At 41.2% G+C, this 19,335-nt stretch overlaps 1 protein-coding gene across 6 annotated transcripts in view; it reads left to right on the top strand.

Annotated features, from left to right (window-relative positions):
* Positions 1 to 19,335, top strand: part of MYO1C (myosin IC) — a 178,706-nt gene that overhangs the window by 138,811 nt on the left and 20,560 nt on the right. For all 6 annotated transcript variants that reach the window (XM_075013372.1, XM_075013371.1, XM_075013374.1 and 3 more), the window contains 16 exons: positions 3,447 to 3,538; positions 6,777 to 6,871; positions 8,276 to 8,322; positions 8,641 to 8,721; positions 8,933 to 9,038; positions 9,538 to 9,655; positions 9,881 to 9,994; positions 10,172 to 10,248; positions 10,381 to 10,449; positions 10,679 to 10,763; positions 11,259 to 11,418; positions 12,788 to 12,871; positions 16,449 to 16,542; positions 16,667 to 16,722; positions 17,499 to 17,634; positions 19,143 to 19,213. In XM_075013372.1, coding sequence (XP_074869473.1) covers positions 3,447 to 3,538; positions 6,777 to 6,871; positions 8,276 to 8,322; positions 8,641 to 8,721; positions 8,933 to 9,038; positions 9,538 to 9,655; positions 9,881 to 9,994; positions 10,172 to 10,248; positions 10,381 to 10,449; positions 10,679 to 10,763; positions 11,259 to 11,418; positions 12,788 to 12,871; positions 16,449 to 16,542; positions 16,667 to 16,722; positions 17,499 to 17,634; positions 19,143 to 19,213 — 1,485 coding nt within the window. The remainder of the gene's footprint in view (positions 1 to 3,446; positions 3,539 to 6,776; positions 6,872 to 8,275; positions 8,323 to 8,640; positions 8,722 to 8,932; positions 9,039 to 9,537; positions 9,656 to 9,880; positions 9,995 to 10,171; positions 10,249 to 10,380; positions 10,450 to 10,678; positions 10,764 to 11,258; positions 11,419 to 12,787; positions 12,872 to 16,448; positions 16,543 to 16,666; positions 16,723 to 17,498; positions 17,635 to 19,142; positions 19,214 to 19,335) is intronic.

The raw sequence follows: 19,335 nt of genomic DNA, 5'->3' as shown, positions 1-19,335 counted from the left end.
TATCAAGCTCTTTTTTAAACCCTAATAGAGTCCTGGCCTTCACAGCCTCCTCGGGCAAGGAGTTCCACAGGTTGACTGTGCGCTGTGTGAAGAAAAATTTCCTTTTATTAGTTTTGAACCTACTACCCATCAATTTCATTTGGTGTCCCCTAGTTCTTGTATTATGGGAAAAGGTAAATAATTTTTCTATATTCACTTTCTCCACACCATTCATGATTTTATATACCTCTATCATATCGCCCCTCAATCGCCTCTTTTCCAAACTGAAAAGTCCCAGTCTCTCTAGCCTCTCCCCATATGGGACCCGTTCCAAGCCCCTAATCATCTTAGTCGCCCTTTTCTGAACCTTTTCTAATGCCAATATATCTTTTTTGAGGTGAGGAGACCACATCTGCACGCAGTACTCGAGATGTGGGCGTACCATAGTTTTATATAGGGGAAGTATGATATCTTTTGTCTTATTATCGATCCCTTTTTTAATAATTCCTAACATCCTATTTGCCTTACTAACTGCCGCTGCACACTGCGTGGATGTCTTCAGAGAACTATCCACTATAACTCCAAGATCCCTTTCCTGATCTGTCGTAGCTAAATTTGACCCCATCATGTGGTACGTGTAATTTGGGTTATTTTTTCCAACATGCATTACCTTACACTTACCCACATTAAATTTCATTTGCCATTTTGCTGCCCAATCACTCAGTTTGCTGAGATCTTTTTGTAGTTCTTCACAATCCCTTTTCGTTTTGACTGTCCTGAACAACTTGGTGTCATCTGCAAACTTTGCCACCTCACTGCTTACCTCATTTTCTAGATCATTGATGAACAAGTTTAACAGGATCGGTCCCAGGACTGACCCCTGGGGAACACCACTAGTTACCCTCCTCCATTGTGAAAATTTACCATTTATTCCCACCCTTTGTTTTCTGTCTTTTAACCAATTCCCGATCCATGAAAGGATCTTTCCTCCTATCCCATGACCACCTAATTTACATAAAAGCCTTTGGTGTGGGACCGTGTCAAAGGCTTTCTGGAAATCTAGGTATATTATGTCCACTGGGTGCCCCTTGTCCGCATGTTTATTAACTCCTTCAAAGAATTCTAATAGATTAGTTAGACACGACTTCCCTCTGCAGAAACCATGCTGACTTTTGCCCAACAATTTGTGCTCTTCTACGTGCCTTGCAATTCTATTCTTTACTAGTGTTTCTACTAATTTGCCTGGTACTGATGTTAAACTTATCGGTCTATAATTGCCAGGGTCTCCTCTAGAGCCTTTTTTAAATATTGGTGTTATATTGGCCACTCTGTGATTTGCTCACCTTGATTATCTTTTTCTGATTTGTCCTCCTTGCTTACTGTTTTTGGTTCTCTGTGCCTTAAATATTGAGTCTGTTCTGGTCTGGCTATGGTCTGAAGAAGTGGGTCTGTCCCACGAAAGCTCACCTAATAAACTATTTTGCTAGTTTTTAAAGTGCTACTTGACTGCTTTTTGTTTTGATAGTGTATAGACTAGCACGGCTTCCTCTCTGTTACTATAAATAATGTATTCATGGCAATCAAGCAGGGCTCAGTAAGAGCATTGTTGACTGCTAAATCCCCTCCTGTATTGCAATTCTGAATGCAAAGCAACCACCCAGCTAGTGATAGGTTAGGGTTAGGTGACAGTTGAGAATAAATAGATTGATCTTGCTTTATTTATTCAAAATTAAAATGTATATATGTTACAGAAACTGTATATATTTAACAGTTTTCCTTGTTTCCCTTTGAGGGTCACTTGTATTTTTAGGTTGTCATATCTTTTTTTTGCATATTTTTGCAACATTCAGCAAATGGGCACGTATTACAGCTGCAGGCTCTGCTATAAGACTACAGTAAAATTCCTTTAATCCAGCATGTCCAGGACCAGACAGGTGCTGAATTACCAAATTTTCCAGACAGTTGGATGTCACCGTTAGCCCCGCACCCTAATTCAAACCCTCTCCTGCAGCTCACCATCCCTGTGCCCAGCTGCAGCTTACCACTCCTGAGCATCCCCAGCTTCCTCACTACCTCATGCTCCTGCAGCTTCTTCACCACCCCATGCTTCCCCTGTGTGTCTCTAGCTTCATCACCTGTGTGCCACCCTCACCCCATACACCCCAGTTCATCCCCGATGCCCTAGTTCAAATGTGCCCCACCACCCCTCCACGTCCCCAGCTTCTTCTGTACCCCACGCATCTCCAGCTTCACCACCCCCGCACGCCCCGACTTAACTCCACCCACTGGCCCCCCTGCAGCCCTAACCTACCCCATGCTTAACTCCCCTGCCCCTCTCCCATGGCTCCAACCCATAACCCAAGCCACCTTACTTACCTATGAGGAGAGGCTGAGGGATTTGGGCTTGTTTATTTTACAGAAGAGAAGACTTAGGGATGATTTAATAGCAGCCTTCAACATCCTGAAGTGGAGCTCTAAAGAGGAGGGTGAGAAACTGTTCTCAGTGGTGTCAGATGGCAGAACAAGGAGCAATGGTCTGAAGTTGAAGAGGGAGAGGTGTAGGTTAGGTATTTAAAAAAAAAAAACTACTTCACCAGGAGGGTGGTGAAGTGTTGGAATGCGTTGCCTAGAGAGATGATGGATTCTCCATGCCTAGAGGTTTTTAAGCCCCAGCTGGACAAGGTTGACTTAGTGGGGGTAGATCCTGCTTGAAGCAGGGGGCTGGACTAGATGACCTCCTGTGGTCCCTTCCAGCCCTGTGATTCTGTGATACTTAGCAAATCTTACGTGTGTCTTGGGGGATTTCTGTGTGCTGGACCGTCAAATTTTGCTGGATTATCCCATAAATGGGACTGTTTGTGCAAGATGCCAGACCATCAGGATTTCCAGACCATCAGAGCCCAGATTAAAGGAATTTTACTATAGTTCTAAATCATATATATTCTTTCTTAGTTGGAACAGAAGATCGAAGGGCAAACATGATCAGTCTCTTTCTTTGAAACCTTCTAAACCAATCTAAATTCCTCTCTTTTGAAGCATTATCACTGTACATAGATCAGTTTCAAGTTACAGGGCTTCGTCTGACTTCTTTTTATGGTCAGGTTTGAATTGTGCTTCTCTTAAAAATTCAACAGTGAGAGCAAGCAAGCACTTTGTATACAGAGACAACCTCTCATCAAAAGTCAGTGTACTTGTCTCTCCCTGATGGCTGGAAAGAATCTAGAAGTGTAACCAGTCTCCAAGAAAAAAAAACATTTCTCCTTTGCAGTCCAGTAGTTCTTTATTATGTAAGTGAATTAGGTAGCCTCTCTAGTACAAGACATAAAGCAGCTAGAAAACCAAACCTAGGGCCCCATTTTTATGAGATGAGGATGGCTCTGGTTTGCATGCTGACATGTGTAGAAGGAAATGTTGAATGCTTGCATTTTTTTTTATATTGCTGTGTTTGCCAATTCCTCTCTGTACAGGATGAGGAGTGCCTGAGACCTGGAGATGCCACAGACATGACATTTTTGGAGAAGCTGGAGGAAACCGTGAAGAATCATCCTCATTTTCTCACGTGAGTGTTCAGATAGCTATTGCTAGTTGTGCCTTTAAGAGCAGGAACAAAATACATGTAAAAGTCCAATGAGTTTTAAATATATGCGATCTCTGTTGTACTTATTTGTATTACAGAGGTTCTACTTGAGGACCCATTATGTTGGGAAGTACATAAAAGCAACATAAATTTGCTGTCCAAAGGAGTTTAAATTCTATGTTAAGACAACAGAATAAGCGGGTATAACTAACAAAAATTGGAATTAAAAAAAAAAAAAAGAATAGTAATGATATGTTGGAAATCTATCATAGGCAACCAAATCAAGAAGAGGATGTGGATGAGTCTTTCTTCAAAAAAGTAATAAGATTGGCTAAAACACTTGAGCTAGTATTAATGGAGGATTTCAACTTTCCTGATGTCTTTTGGAAGACTAATACAGCAAAATATAATACTAGAATCATAAAAATATAGGATTGGAAGGAAACTCAATAGATCATTTTATTCAGTCCCCTGGATTGAGGCAGGAATAAGTATGATCTTTCTTGATCGTTTCACAAAGATGAAAACAATTATGGACCAATCAAATGGGATGAAGAATTTAATCAGGGGGAAAATAAAGATTGATATTTGGGAATTATTTAAGAACACTTCACTGGATACCCAAAAATCATAATTCCCTGATCAAGGAAGCAGGCAATGCCGGTTAAAAATAGAACATGGGTTAGAGGGGATGTGAAGGCAGATGTATGTGTGGGTATATACACACACACACAAGAAGGGGGAATTTGATAGTAGTGACTATAAATCAGAAATTAAGAATTGTAGACTATTGATAAGAGAAGCCAAGGGTCATCCGGAGAACACTGGACAGCATAATAAAAGATAAGAAGAATGTTTTTAAATCCTGACAATTATGTTGGTCCTTCAGTAGTTGGTAGTGGTAGAACTAGCAATAATAATGCAAAAAAGGTAGAAGAGTTCATTAAATACTTCTTTATTTGGGGAAAAAATATCTGATGCTATCTCGTTACATAAGTCTTTCCATTCCACTAATTAGCCTGGACAATGTTTAAACAGCAGTTAGGTGATTGCAGAGTAACTAAATAAATTCTTTGCTTTGATAGTCACAGCTGAGGATGTTAGGGAAATTCCCAACCATGGGTCATTGTTTTTAGGTGACAAATCTGAGGAACTATCCAGAATGAGGTGTCATTAGAGAAAGTTTTAGGCCAAATTGATAAACTTAACAGAGTAACAAGTCACTGTGACCAGATGGCATCCATCCAAGAGTTCTGAAAGAACTCAAATGTGAAATAGAGGAGGCATTAACTGATTTGTAACCTATCCTTCAAGTCATCTTCTGAACCTAATGACTTGGAGGATAGCTAATGTGATGCCAATATTTGAAAAGAGCTGGCAATTACAGAGTGGTAAGTCTAATATCAGTATCAGGCAAATTAGTTGAAACTGTAGTAAAGAATAGAACTGGCAGACACATTGATGAGCATAATTTGTTAGGGTAGAGTCAACATAGTTTCTGCAAAGGGAAATTATGTCTTACTAGTCTGCAGGAGTTCTTTGAGGGGATCAAAAACCATGTGGACCAGAGGGGATCCAGGGTATATAGTGTATTTTAGATTTCCAGAAAGCCTTTAACAAGGTCTCTCACCAAAGGCTCTTAAGTTCAGTAAGTTGTCATGAAATAAGAGGGAAGGTCTTCTTATTGTCTGATGACTGCTTAAAAGACTGGAAACAAAGGGTGGAAATAAATGGTCAGTATTCAGAATGGAGAACATTGTTTCTCTGATTTGCAAATTATTTAACGTTTAGCAGTTTGGATATTTATGCTCTCTTGTGTTAAAACTTTATTTAGTGACTGCATTGGCTATTCTTAAAATAGAGGATTAAGTTAGAACTTGACTCACAATGAGCTTTAGTGTCCAATTTCTCTTGTACCTTCTTTGTCTTTGTTGGCATCTATGTGTACTGATGATTGGCCTACTTCTACAACAGTGGCCATACTGGGTTAGACCAAAGGTTATCTAGCCCATTATCCTGTCTTTTGACGGGGCCAATGACAGATGCCCCACAGGGAATGAACAGAAAAGTAATCACTGAGTGATCCCTCTCCTGTCATCCATTTCCAGCCTCTCACAAACAGAGGTTAGGACAAGCTGGGCAAAATCACGCCTGAGGGCCATATCTGTCCCACCAAGCATTTCCTCTATGGTCCGCCAAGCTGATTACCAGAGCCTTCCCTGCACCTTATTCCATCTGCAGCCAAGCTGCTCCGAGGATTCTCCTGCTAGCTGTGTGGGGCAGAGGTGGGAGGGAGGGGAGAGGATACTGCTAAAGTCAGGGTGTTCCCCTGCCTTTGTACCCCATCTCTGCAGTGCAGGGATCAGAGGGAGGAAGACACACAGCAGAGGTGCTCCAGTCTGAAACAAGGATGGCAAGTAACTCGGGAATGTACAGCAAGGGAACAAGGAGACAACAGAGCAAGACACATTTCCCTAAAAGAGAGAAGAAAGTGTCTTCTCTCAGAAGCTTACCCAGCAGCAGCCAGTGCACACTCTGGCTATATCTACACTGGCACAAATCTTTGAAATAGACATTGAATATTCAGCACCTCATTAGCATCAGCATGCTTCCGGCCGCAGTGATTCGAAAGGACCCCGCACATTTTGAAATCCCCTTATTCCCTTCAGCTGAAGTATCTCTCATTCTGTGGCTTTTCAGTCCCTAATTTTACCTTTCACCTTGCTTTATCTCCATTTTTGGAACAGTAATTTTAAAAAATTGCAACACCAGTAAGCCTCATCTTTTCAGTCATCCCTGAACTTTTTCATATGCTCAATTTCAAGGTCTGATTGGCATCATCTTCCCAGCGTGGGTTCATGATAACTTAATTCTCTGTTGCCAGAGACATTCAAAGTCTCTTGGCTGTTGTCTGCAGTGTGATTTCACATATGCACAGAGTGACCCCCTTTCTTTTTAAAAAAGCTAATACTTTATCCCTTTGGAACAAGTCTGAATATTTTTCTGTGACTGGACTCAGACTTGCTGGTCTATAGCTCCCATTTGCCTTTGTGTTGCTCTTCTTAAAGAGAAACACAGTGGCAACTTCCCTTTATTCCTCTGGTCCCATTCGTGTGCTATGCTCTGCGATGGTTCTGCACTTAGCATCAGAAGTATTTGTAGATTGTCTATTTTTAGACTAGTATCTTTTCCTCATTAAATCTTTCTGCTTTCTTCCCAGACATAAGCTGGCTGACCAGAAGACTCGGAAGTTGCTAGGCCGAGAAGAGTTCCGTCTCTTACACTATGCAGGAGAGGTCACCTACAGTGTTACAGGTAAGTATTACATAACTACTATACCGGTAGCCAGCAACCTTTTTGAGGCAGAGTGCCGAAATTTGATCTTATGGACATCTATGTACAGCCCAAGTGCTGGTGATACTTTTTAAAGTCGCTTATAGTCCTGTTTTACAATAGCTTCATTAATAAATAAATAAAGATGCAGAGCTTTACCATCCCAGATTCACCTTGTTTCAAGTTTCATTACAGCAGAGGTGGGAAACCACCCAGCCCACAGCTTACCTGGATCCAGACCCCAAGTCTCCCCTTCCCAGCATTCAGCCCATAGCAGATTGTGGATCCAGGCAACCCAGGGCTGGATCTGGCCCAGGAGCTTTGCTTGGAGAGGTAGGGGCAGGGCGAGAAGTGGCTTTGCAACCACTGCCAGAGCCTGTGCCTCTGCTCCTCCTCCACTGGCTCAGGGAATGGCAGCACAGCACTGCCTGGAGAGAGGTTTCGCCTGCCACTCTCATCGTCTGGAATTCCTGCCAGAGCAGCGGAGGGGGCAATGTATGGAGTGTGAGAGAAAAGTCTCTCCAGGGCACTTTTCTCTCCGGTGATGTTCGCCATGCTGAGGGAGGGAGCAGTGAAAAAGCGGCAGGGAGATTAAACTCCCCCCTTCACTCAGCCTGCTCCTGCCTCCTCCTGCCCAGAGCACCTCACTCTCCTCCTACATCCCCTCCTGCCAGACCCCACCCCAGCCCAACCCTCTCCATCCCATCCAGACCGCCCACCTCCAGCCCATTGCTGCACACTTCCTCCCACCCAGTCCCCAGACACCCACTCCCAGCTAACCTGGGAGGGGGGAAAATAACAGCCTGGTTCTTCTGGACTCTGCAGCAGAGGCCCTGGCCCCATGCCACAGCAGGTGCTCTGGGGAAAGCTCTGGCCCCACATCATGGACTCCAGCTTCATGTCACAGTGGGGGCTCTGTCCCAGCAATACATGGCGGGGGCTGCCCCGGTAAGGCCCCAGCCCCAGTCCCACAGGGTCCATGGTGGCTCTAACTGCAGCCCCGTGCTGCAGCAGGGCCTTCGCAGCAGGGGCTCCATCCTTGTGCCCATCTTCCGATACCCTCCCATATTGTGTACAGGGATGGGGAGCAGAGTTGAGCTGCTGCCACGTGCCACTTAAAATCAGCTCATGTGCCAACAGTGGCACACGTGCCATGGGCTGCCAACCCCTGAACTACACCATTGTCTGACAGAGTTACTTCTTCCCCACCCCTCTTATGCTTTCTCTCTCCCCTTATCTCCTGACATTCAATAAATGCAGCCACATATTATATCTAAATATGTAATTTGATTAATCAAATTATTTTTGTAGCTCAAGGTCCTGCCTTTCTAGGGAGGACTTCCCATGAAACAGCACCAGCAGATTAGGTTGTTTGTTTTTCTTTAGGCTTTCTGGATAAAAACAATGACCTCCTATTTCGGAACCTGAAGGAGGTGAGTATGGAGTAAAAACTGCCTATTTTGTTGAGCATTGTAAATGATCAAGTTGAGAATGGAAAGGGCTGTGAAGGTCCATTTCTGTCTTGGATCTTTCAGTGTTCAGGGTACAGTCTGCTGATGGGTGTATGATGCAGAAAAACCCAAGATCCCAGAATTTGTTTTGTCATTGTCGTTTATCATAGAAATTAGAGCGAGAAAAAAACAAACTAGATCTCATCTCTTTTGTCAGCTCCCAAAAATACATGTTCCAGGTCTTTGTCCAGTGCAGCTTTAAGTTATTTCATGCATTTGTTCTCTGCTCTTTCTTTTTAGACCATGTGCAACTCAGATAATCCCATAATAAATCATTGTTTTGAGAGGACAGAGTTGACAGATAAAAAGAGACCTGAAACGGTAAGGACACAAAGAGTTGGATTGAAGCATGGTCCTTTCCAATTACTGAAGATAATGTCTCCTTCTCTCTAACACCGTGGGGTAAAATAGGACCTTCATTATATGTAAAACTTTGATACTGAAAAAGTTGTTCTCACCTTATGTGTGTGATACAGTGTCACCAGAACTAGTTATAATCAGTCACTTCATAACTGAGTATGTCTTCTTCTAGGCAGCAACTCAATTTAAGAACAGTCTGTCCAAATTAATGGAAATTTTGATGTCCAAGGAGCCATCATACATTCGCTGCATTAAACCTAACGATGCTAAACAAGCTGGTAAGGCATTAGTGAAATTAGTTCATTTCATTAACTACAAATACTTCTTTTGCTGAATAAGTTGGCTAGTTTTAAACACAAAACTTGTTTTTTTCCCTTTAAAAATGGTTTTGTATATCTTTAAAGGTAATTTTATTTTGTTAAAGAAATTAAAATGCTGTTTTTGTGCATCTTTCTATTGAATTTGATTTGCTTTCCAAACTGAACTTGACATAAGTCACAGGTAAAAAAATTAATCATTTAATAAATAGAAAATGATGAATTATGCATTTCCTCACAAATTACAAAAATGTAAAAATTAAGTGTGAAAATAAATGTACAATAAGCTATCTAACTGCTTAAGTGAATCTGTATCTTCCTGGCTAGCAAAAAGAGGCACCTAAATTGGTAGTTGAAAATAACATTTTTAAAGGTTACCAACTAATTTGAATCACTGTCTTTAGGAAAATAACTAGGAAGTACAAATGTGATAATTTTCCACCACTTACGTGATTTCTAGGTCGTTTTGATGAAGTTCTAATCCGACATCAAGTAAAATATTTGGGACTGATGGAAAACCTTAGAGTGCGCAGAGCTGGTTTTGCTTATCGCCGAAAATATGAAATTTTTCTGCAGAGGTAGGATTTACAGTAATTGCTCAGATCTGTTCTCCCTCACCATCTCTGCACTGATGTGTTCAGAAGTTTCTATGCAGCAAACGTGTAATCTGTGTAGCTAAAAGGCCTTGGTTACCAGAATGGTTTTCTCTCTTAAGGAGAGTCGCTAAGACTCCGCTTTGTACCATGCAGACGTGCTCTACTTTACTTCTTATTCTAAAGTCTCTCTTCCTCGTCTGTTTCCAGGTACAAATCACTCTGTTCAGAAACCTGGCCCACGTGGGAAGGGCGCCCCCATGATGGAGTGGCTGTGCTTGTGAAACATCTAGGCTACAAACAGGAGGAATATAAGATGGGCCGGTCAGTTATTTCTTTTTTTTCCTTATTTGGGATTGTGAATTATGAGGAGTCTATGTTTAAATATGACTCCTGGGTCTAGAGGGGGGATGATAGAGCAGAAGTCCCAAGGAGAATGGTGAGGGCAGAATGTAGGCCCCTCTGGTTTTCTGTGTGTAATCATTTCCTTTCCATTTCCAGAACAAAGATTTTTATTCGTTTTCCCAAGACTTTATTTGCAACAGAAGATGCTTTGGAGATGCGGAAGCAGAGTCTGGGTAATTCATACACATTTAACCATTTAGCAGACAACTGCTAGCGTTTCTTGTATTTTTTTTAAATTGATATATTCTCTGTCAGAGCCTTGTGTGTTATTTCTAATTGATGGCACTTTATTTTTCTAATTTCAGCAACAAAAATCCAGGCCACATGGAGAGGCTTCTATTGGAGACAGAAATTCCTGCACATGAAACATTCAGGTATGTGTGAGTATGGAAATCTGAGTAAGTTTATAGCTACTTCCCTGTATAGTTGGAAATGCCTTTTCTGTTTCTGTTAAGAGGGTGGGTCAAAGGAGAATAGAAGTTGATTTGAGTTTGAGATGTGAGAATAGAAAGCCAGGAATCCTAGAGTAGAGGGGAATGTTTTGGATTATATGGGATTAAGGAGTTTTGGTCAAAGTAATATCTTGGTTTTTATTGCTTTCAGCAATAACTATCCAGTCATGGTGGCGTGGATCACAGGGACGCCGAAAAGCTGCCAAGAAAAAGTGGGCAGTGGAGACAATTAGAAGGTGTGTTTAAAAAACTAACTTTTGTCACATGGACTGTAATGTAGGTGGAGACTGTCAAAATCTAGTTTCTAACATTGAACAGATGGAGATAAACAGTCTTCTAAGTGTAGTTTCTGTGACTTTAAAAAAAAACAAACATATCTGTTGAATAAAGACTAAGGAACACGGGAATTTGTCTGTATTCAATAATACAATGATTCTGGTTCTTCAGTGGAATGGAGAATTTGATGAGTCAGTAGTTAATTACATGTACTCAAAACTATGATGTGAAAATTGAGTATGATGGCTGAAAACAAGCAATGCTTTTCCTGTGGGATGGCACTGATTACAGATCTCCAATACAAATTTCTAAAACTGGGTTCTAGTTCATCAAGGAAATGAAAACATTACCACTGCATGATTTGAGTGTAACACCCCTCTTAGGTTCGTTAGTTTAATAATCAGTTTCAAATCCATCCATGATGTTTACTGATCTCACTTCTTCTGCCCATTCAGGTTTATTAAAGGGTTTATTTACCGGAACTATCCTCGCTGCTCAGAGAATGAATACTTCTTAGATTACATTCGCTATTCCTTCTTAATGAAACTCAAGCGCAATTTACCAAAGAATGTTTTGGACAAATCATGGCCGACACCCCCTCCATCACTCTATGAGGTAGGCCAAAGAAGAAGAGGAGTTGACTGCTCTGTGCAGATGGAGCCCTACGCTAAAGTTTCAGTTATTGAAGGCTGTGAGTCAGAGAGATATCATTGGGAGAACAGTGAGACACTGTAGAGCCTTCATTAATGGTGTTAATGTGTGAGAAAGGAAGAGCTATGTTTGACTCTCATTCTACACTGAATTAGCAGAACTGGCCACACAAATAACCAAAACCATCAATTAATGTGCAGGTTGAACCATTCTCGTCCAGCACCCTCCGGACCTGATGTGTGCCAGATAAGAGAATTTGCCAGATGACGGGAAGTCAATATTTTCTAGCACATTACCAACACTTCCACTGCTTACTGGGCTCTTAGAAGACATGTAGGGGTAAACAAACTTTATGGTATCATTGGAAACTTGACCACACCCATGATAATTGGTCATCCGGCTAACTAAAATCATGCTCGATTACTGAGTTTGATGGACAAGAGGGTTCCAGATTAGAGAGGTTCAACCTGAATAGACTGAGCATCTTTGTGAAAGTACAGACATGTCTATTGATTATTTTACATATAATTGTTAGTGTGGTCTGTGACACTAAAAATGATATCCAACTATAACATCTGTTAAAAAGTTATTTTCAAAGTAGGACTACAATTTAACATATTGGGTCCGATTTTTTTAAAAGTTCCAAAGCTGCCTTAGTGATTTAAGCGTTGAGATACCATTCAGTTCAAAATAAAATTTTTTAAAGCACCCCAGGGACTTCTGTAGGCATTTTTGACAGTTTAACCCATTTGATTCTGAGTTAAAAGCTGCCTGCCTGAGTAATTACACTGGGCTGAAATGCAATGGAATAATATTTGATTACCCGTAAAGAAAGTTATAGACTTTGTTTTTCTGATCAGTATTTTATGTTATGCTTTGAAGAATGGCCTTTAACTCAGAAAGGTGACAGTACCCTGAATACATGCTGTTTGTACCTGTAAGAGCACTGAGCTGCAAAGTAATTCCATTAAAATTTTATCTGAAGCCCCCATCTTTATGATAGTTTCCAAAAAACTCGTTTATTGGAATGGTTCTTCATGGGCCCATAAGATTGTTGTGTATGCCTTGTCTGACTTATAGATACTGTCAAAATAACCCGGAGGATGTGCCCAACGCTGGGCCCAGAGAGTCTGGTTGGAGAAGAGTGCAAGCTAAACTGGTTCAGCACAGGGCAGTAGATTACTTGTTGCTATTTAATTTTAAAAATACTTCTGCAATAACATACTGTGTTGAAGGAGAATTGTTGAAATTTAGCCTTGCATTCTATTTTGTTTGAATTGTTTTTTGTTTGATCATCAAAAAGCCATCTTCACTTTCCATCTTATTTCTTTAGGTATCTCAGCTTTTGAGACAGCTGTGTATGCAAAACATGGTGTGGAGCTATTGCAAAAGAATCAGCCCTGAGTGGAAACAGCAGGTGCAGGATACTTACATTACTTACCAGATCTCTCAATATTGCAAAAAATGGGGCCAGGTCCACACAAGCACTTAGAAAAATACAGGAACAGTACTGTGATGCACAGAATCACCTAGGCCTTCCTATACAATGAATGGGGCGAGATAGATGTCTTAAAATGGGATCACACTCCCTAGGTGGGAGGCCACTTAAACTAAGCTAATGGACAATATAAACTGGGGGAGGGATCTTAAGTTAGATGTCTAAGTCTGGGCTGCAGGGAGGTGCCTATTTCTGCTTAGTGATCACTGTTCCACAAACTGCCTAGACTCAGCTGGTGTAGGCACCTAATGTGTGCCTAGCTCATATCCACATGACAGAAGGGTGAAGTGAGGAGGAACATTGGTAGAGTGGGGGTGGAGAAGGGAAGAAAGGATTTGAACAAGGTCTTCAGGCTCTGAAGAAGGTGGTTTAACCACTGAATTACAGGTGCTTCGATATGAGGTACCCTCAATCTCCCTATTACAATTGTTCCACTGGTAATATCTGATGAACAAGAGATTGGAGCGGAGGAACTGGACCCTGGATCTCCCATCTTCCAGTTGCATGTCCTAGACACTAGACTACAGTGTTATTCTCACTTTCTTTGTCCCAATGACAATTTACTAACCACTGGGTTAGAAATGATAAGGTGGATGTTGCTGCAGCTTCCCCTGCCGCCACCACCTCCCTCCCTGGCAGCCAGATTTTGAAGGGAACCTGATCTACTGGGCAGCCTGTGTGCATACCTACTAGATTGGGCCCCATAAGTGACTTAGGTGGCCAAATGCCTGTCTTCACTCAGTGTGACTCACTCGGGGGCTTAGGTCTCTTGGCACCTGGAGGGAGGCAGTGAGCATCCCAGAGGTAGAAACATAGTGAACTTTTACTCTGAAAATTAGATGTTGAGTGAATGTAGGCCCCTGCGCGATTTGGTAGGAGATTTGCAGATACATTGGAATCAAAACTGGGATTTAGGTGCCCAAATCTGGTATTCTAGAGCCGAATCTGGAGTTTGGATGCCAAAGTATATTTGCAGATCTGGGTCTAGGAGTTTTTCCTCAATTAATGCTATTTATTATAGGTAGAACAGGGCAGAGACTTAGGGGTGGGGCTTAGAGGAGAAAGGAGCTCGGACATGAGACTGGTTGGATTGGGGGTTGAGAGGAGAAAAGAGGGCAGGAATCCCAAAGGGATAGCTAGAAGCAGCAGGGGAAGAAGGGTCTGTAATCACTAGGGAACACTCTACCTGAAACCTGCATTTGTGTCCAATGTTCTTGAGTCTCTGTAGTCCTCATTTGTCACGTATGAACACTGACAGTCAGTTTCACAACTGTCTCATCTTTTAGTGGCTAATCCACCTCCATAGTAACAGCCTATTGCTGCTACTAGTTCATCAGCTCAAGTGATGGAGTTTTGTGCTCTGGATCTAAAGGTCCCAAACCTTGCTGCTGATTAAGCTGCAGTCCATGAGCTGTAATTTCAGGAGGTGGGGGAGTTTAGCTTTTTTAAAAAACAATTTGCAAATCAATTTCCAAGACACACCTAAAGCCTTACAGTTACAAAGTGAGGCATTCAGAATTTAGGAAATGTCAGAATTAAGGTTGTCCTTGTGCATGTATATTTTGAAGTAGTCTGTCTTTGAGAATTAAAGGCTTTCATGGAAGAAGCATAGTTTGAGCTATGGTAAATCAGGTAGGATAAGGAATAAAGTCAGAGGGTAGAAACAGCTTTATACAAACCAAATAAATAAAGCATAGAAAATATTCACTATGTCAGGTATAACTTAAATATGCTTGCTGGTAGCACCTTGGCATTTGCATTTCCTGATTTTGTATTGACTTGTCTTGGCATTTAGTTTTGTTTCAATTGCTGGTCCTTGTGTGTATTCCCCTGTGGGGTATGCATGAGCTGTATAAATGTGAGAATAATTTGCAGAAAAAAATACTGCATCAGGAAAATTTGGTTATCAACAAGGTAGGGGCCTTCATTAATTATTGGCACATAATTTGAATTTCTCTACGTGGCTATTTTTTATTCCCTTGTTCTGTGCTAGGCCTCCCACTTGGCATTGGCAAACTGAACAGAGTGCTGTTTGCCAACTAGTTAGCAAGGCTATCCCTCAGGACTGATCCTTTAATCTTTTTCACACCAAAAGCATTTAGCGTACTTCAGATACACACATTGCAATAAAACCCTTTACCCATTGTCTGGGTCAGTTGGTTTGGGCTTGCAAAGTTTGGTCAGCAGGGCTACAAATGAGAGTATTGTCATTCAGGCTTGGGCTAAAGCCAGAACCACAGACCCTTCCCCTCACAGGGTTTCAGCACCCAAGCTCCAACCCTAGCCCAAGTGGCTATTGTGCAACTTTTAGCCTTGCAGCCTGAACCTCACATGCCTGAGTCAACTAATCCAGTGAAGCCATGCTGCAAATCTTTTATGGCAATCTGCTATTGAAATAATACAGTCTGTAACGTTTTTTGTTTTTATATGTCAGAAGCTGTTTATTTGCAAGATCATACATATAAGAACTAGGAATATGGGTTATGTTTACATGACTGGGAACTGTCCAGGAAAGCAATGCCTTTGAAAGCATTAAGTGAGCATGAGTTCCCAGTGTGGGGTGGTAGTTAAGAGAACAAAGGCAGTCTGTAGAGATATGAGTAGGAGAATACTGAGCAGAAATAAGGAGGTCTTGTTATCACTGTGCACAGCATTAATGAAAACATTACTGGAATAGTCTGCTCAGTTATGGTGTCCATGCTTCAACAAGGATGAGGACAAAACAGAAGGATTTCAGAGAAAGAGCACAAATTACTTCAAGTCTGAAAAATGTACCTTGTAATGAGAGAACAAAGATCAAACAGACAGTTAAGAGAAGTGGTCTGTTCAGCCTGTATAAGTACCTGCATGTGGAATATTGCCAATACCAGGGGATTCTTTAATCTAACTGAAAAGGCATAAAAGATCCAATGGATAGAAACTGAAGCAAAACTATTTCACACCAGATACAAGGCACGTATTTTTAATACTGAGATTAAGCTTTGAAACATTTTAGTTAGGGACTCAGTGGTTTGAGCATTGGCTTGCTAAACCCAAGCTTGTGAGTTCAGTCCTTGCGGGGGGTGCCATTTAGGAATCTGGGGCAAATAGATTTAACAAGAAAAAAGAGGGGGGATTGTGGTTGGTCCTCCCAAGAGGGCAGAGGACTGTACTTGATGTGACCTCCTGAGGTCCCTTCCAGTTCTATGAGATGTGTATGTGCATCGCTGAGAGAGTGTGGGTAGACATACAGTATTCTTCTTCACTTGAAGGCTTTCTATTGTGGTTGGATGTTTTTCTCAGAAATGTGCTGCATCGCCATCAGAAATTATAGGCTTAATATAAGCAGTACTTGCTGCAATTCTATAGTCTGTATTACTCAGGAGATCAGACTGCATGATCATAACAACTCCTGGCATTTAAAATCTTAGGCTTACTCATTTACAGAGTTTGTGGTGCTACCTTTTGGTCTTTATGTAACACAGATCCAGAAAACTTCTGATTTTTTTTCTTGCAGTTAGATCAGAAAGTGATTGCCAGTGAGATCTTTAAGAATAAGAAAGACAATTATCCTCAGAGTGTCCCCAGACTGTTCATCAACACTCGACTTGGTGAGTAGCTTTCAGAAACCTAAACAGGGACTACGTATACTTCCCCCACCCCTTCCCCCCACCACAGTAATTATTCTTCCTGCCATAGTGTTACTCCTGACCTACTCTTTGGTTTCTTTTTTAGGCACTGAAGAAATAAATCCTAAAGTCCTTCAGGTTTTAGGAAATGAAACAATCAAGGTGAGATTGTGTCCTATGATTACTGTAATCTTGTGTGATGATTCAGTAGAAGTGAACTCTACCAAATGTTTGGATTTCCTGACATGAGGTATTAAGAATTCTACATTAGATTGAGAGGTGTCTCAGTAAAGAGTTGTCACCACAGGTGTTAATGTTCCAACTGCAAAAATTGTATTTTTGAGGCTTATGTGAATTTGGATTATGGTGTAGAATTTGGAATTGAAAAAGAGTATTTTCCTGCTGAGGGGGCTAATACTTTGAGGTCTTTAGATGAATGGGGCTAGAATCGGAGTTAAATTTACTTTTCATCACCACTATAACCAGGGTGATATTCTCTCTTGTTGCTAAAGAAATTTAGGTAGGGTTTAGGACCATCTTAAATGGCACCGGCAGTCCTGAGAACAGGAACCGGATTTTTTTGTATGCAGAGTTAGAGGCATGTTGGTCCTATTATATTAAAGGTGCAAGGTGGGTGAAGTAATATCTTTTATTGGACCAACTTCTGTTGGTGAGAGTCAAGTTTTTGATCTTAGAGCTCTTCTTCAGGCCTGGGATTATATATAGCAATAGAAGATATCAAATCCCAGACCTGAACACAACCCCTGTGTGAGTTCAAAAGCATCTCTCTCTTCAAAGAAAGTTGGTACAGTATTACCAAACCCACCTTGTTTCTCTTGCTCTCATAAACTGACCACTGGTTAGTGCTTTCACATCAGAGGACAAGAAGTTGTCAATTAAACATATTTTGCTTTTGGAAATCATAATGCTTGTTTCAGTATGCAGTTCCTGTGATCAAATATGACCGGAAAGGATACAAGGCAAGAGTGCGGCAGTTACTTCTCTCAGAGAACGCCATCTTTATAATTGACGAAGCCAAAATCAAACAACGAATTGACTATGCCAATCTAACAGGTAAAGCAACAGCAGGACACATGATTTTTGCTCACTTAATGATTAGCTGGAGGTGAAAACTCCAGATGTTTGAGTCATCAGTGCATAAGAAGGCAGTGTGTTAGATACAGAATAGCTTTTTAACTCTGCTATTCTGAAATTGGGATTTTCCGGAATGAGCCCCTAATGGTGTGCACTGTAAATATTCTTTGCAAAAGTGTGGTTTTTGGGGTGATTCTAAAGCTGGCCAACCACGTACATTTACGACAAGGTTTCAGTCTCAGAACACCAGCCTGAGCAATATTAGTCCCTCAGCTTTTTGGGGCATGATTTAGTTTTCTGGGCCTCAGTCATTTTATGAAAGTTTGTTGATTAGGATATGTCACAAAAGTGCTAACAAAGGAATCTTATTCTGAAATAAATGTACCCAGTTCGGCCCTTGGCTGCTTTACTCTGGGCACTGTCTAATGTTGCCTTGTCTGTGAAATCTCTTCAGAGCTACTTAACTCCAACCCCCTCTTAGCTCCAAAATTTCCTGTAGTTCCTAATAGTTCAGTCTGCAGCATGGTTACAGGTCCCCTTTCTTTATTTGTTTTCTTTCTTTCTCACCCAGTCCAGTAAGTAGTCTCTGCATTGCTCCACTCCTATCTTAACATAGGCTATTGCAGACTTAATTGTCAGCATTTTAAAGACATTTATGGGCCACACTAGTTAAGGTTTTTGGGTCCCACAGCCCCTTTCATTGCAGGGTGAACATGCATTTCAGTGAAAGCTGGGTTATTTTAATTGTAATGTCCTAATCAGAGCTGTCAAATGTTTGCATCTTAGATTTTTATCTGAAACACTTCTAGCCCCCAGTATATATTCAAATTAAAAACATCCAAACCCTGTCAAAACAAAATGCTAAACTGTATACACCTGGGGAAAGGATGTGGGAGAAAATGAACCATACATGAGAGATGTTAATGAATAAATGGAAGGTGCTCAGATACTATAATGATGAAAACAATACAAAAACCTACATATAATAGAAGTTCTGTATACTTCCAATTATGTGGGAGAGCCATTAGGATGTGTTCTGGAGTGGGAGAAGAATCTGCAGGTTCAGGTGTCACTTAATCTCCATCAGCATTTTAAAGAGAAGGTGGCAGGCTTGTCTTGTAACATACATGCATTTTTTCTTGTATGGTTTTCAGTGTAGTCCTTATTCTCAGGCATACATTAGGCATTTCTGACTTCTGTTTTATATTCTCTTATTTAGCAATGCCAGTAATAGATGTTTATAGTTAATATAAGGTAACATTTTGGACCAAGTCTTGTAGTCTGTGTGATTATTGTCATACAGAGACAGACAATAAGGAGATGTTTCATTCTGTACCAGTTGTGGCACCAGACAACTTATTTGTCACACACAAGTGGTTGGAAAATGAGACAGTTTTTTTGTTTGGTTCAGGCTTCAACAGGGCCTATTATTCAGGCTGTCTAGGCTGCACAATGTATTGCAGTCAAATGGCCTTTCTGTGTTGCAGGAATCTCAGTCAGCAGCTTGAGTGACAGTTTGTTTGTGCTCCATGTGCATTGTGAGGATAACAAACAGAAGGTAGGGGAACCTCTTCTGTCCCATTCCACATGTCATCGTTCATAACTGTTTAACCTCCCAAACTACGTGAAACAACTTCAGATCCCAAGTTTTGGGGAGAAGGCACATTCAGAAGAGCTACA

Source organism: Carettochelys insculpta, chromosome 19 (assembly GCF_033958435.1).
Source record: "Carettochelys insculpta isolate YL-2023 chromosome 19, ASM3395843v1, whole genome shotgun sequence".
Lineage (NCBI taxonomy): Eukaryota > Metazoa > Chordata > Testudines > Carettochelyidae > Carettochelys > Carettochelys insculpta.
Note: the sequence above shows the minus strand (reverse complement) of the source record. Positions and strands in the feature narration are given on the sequence as shown.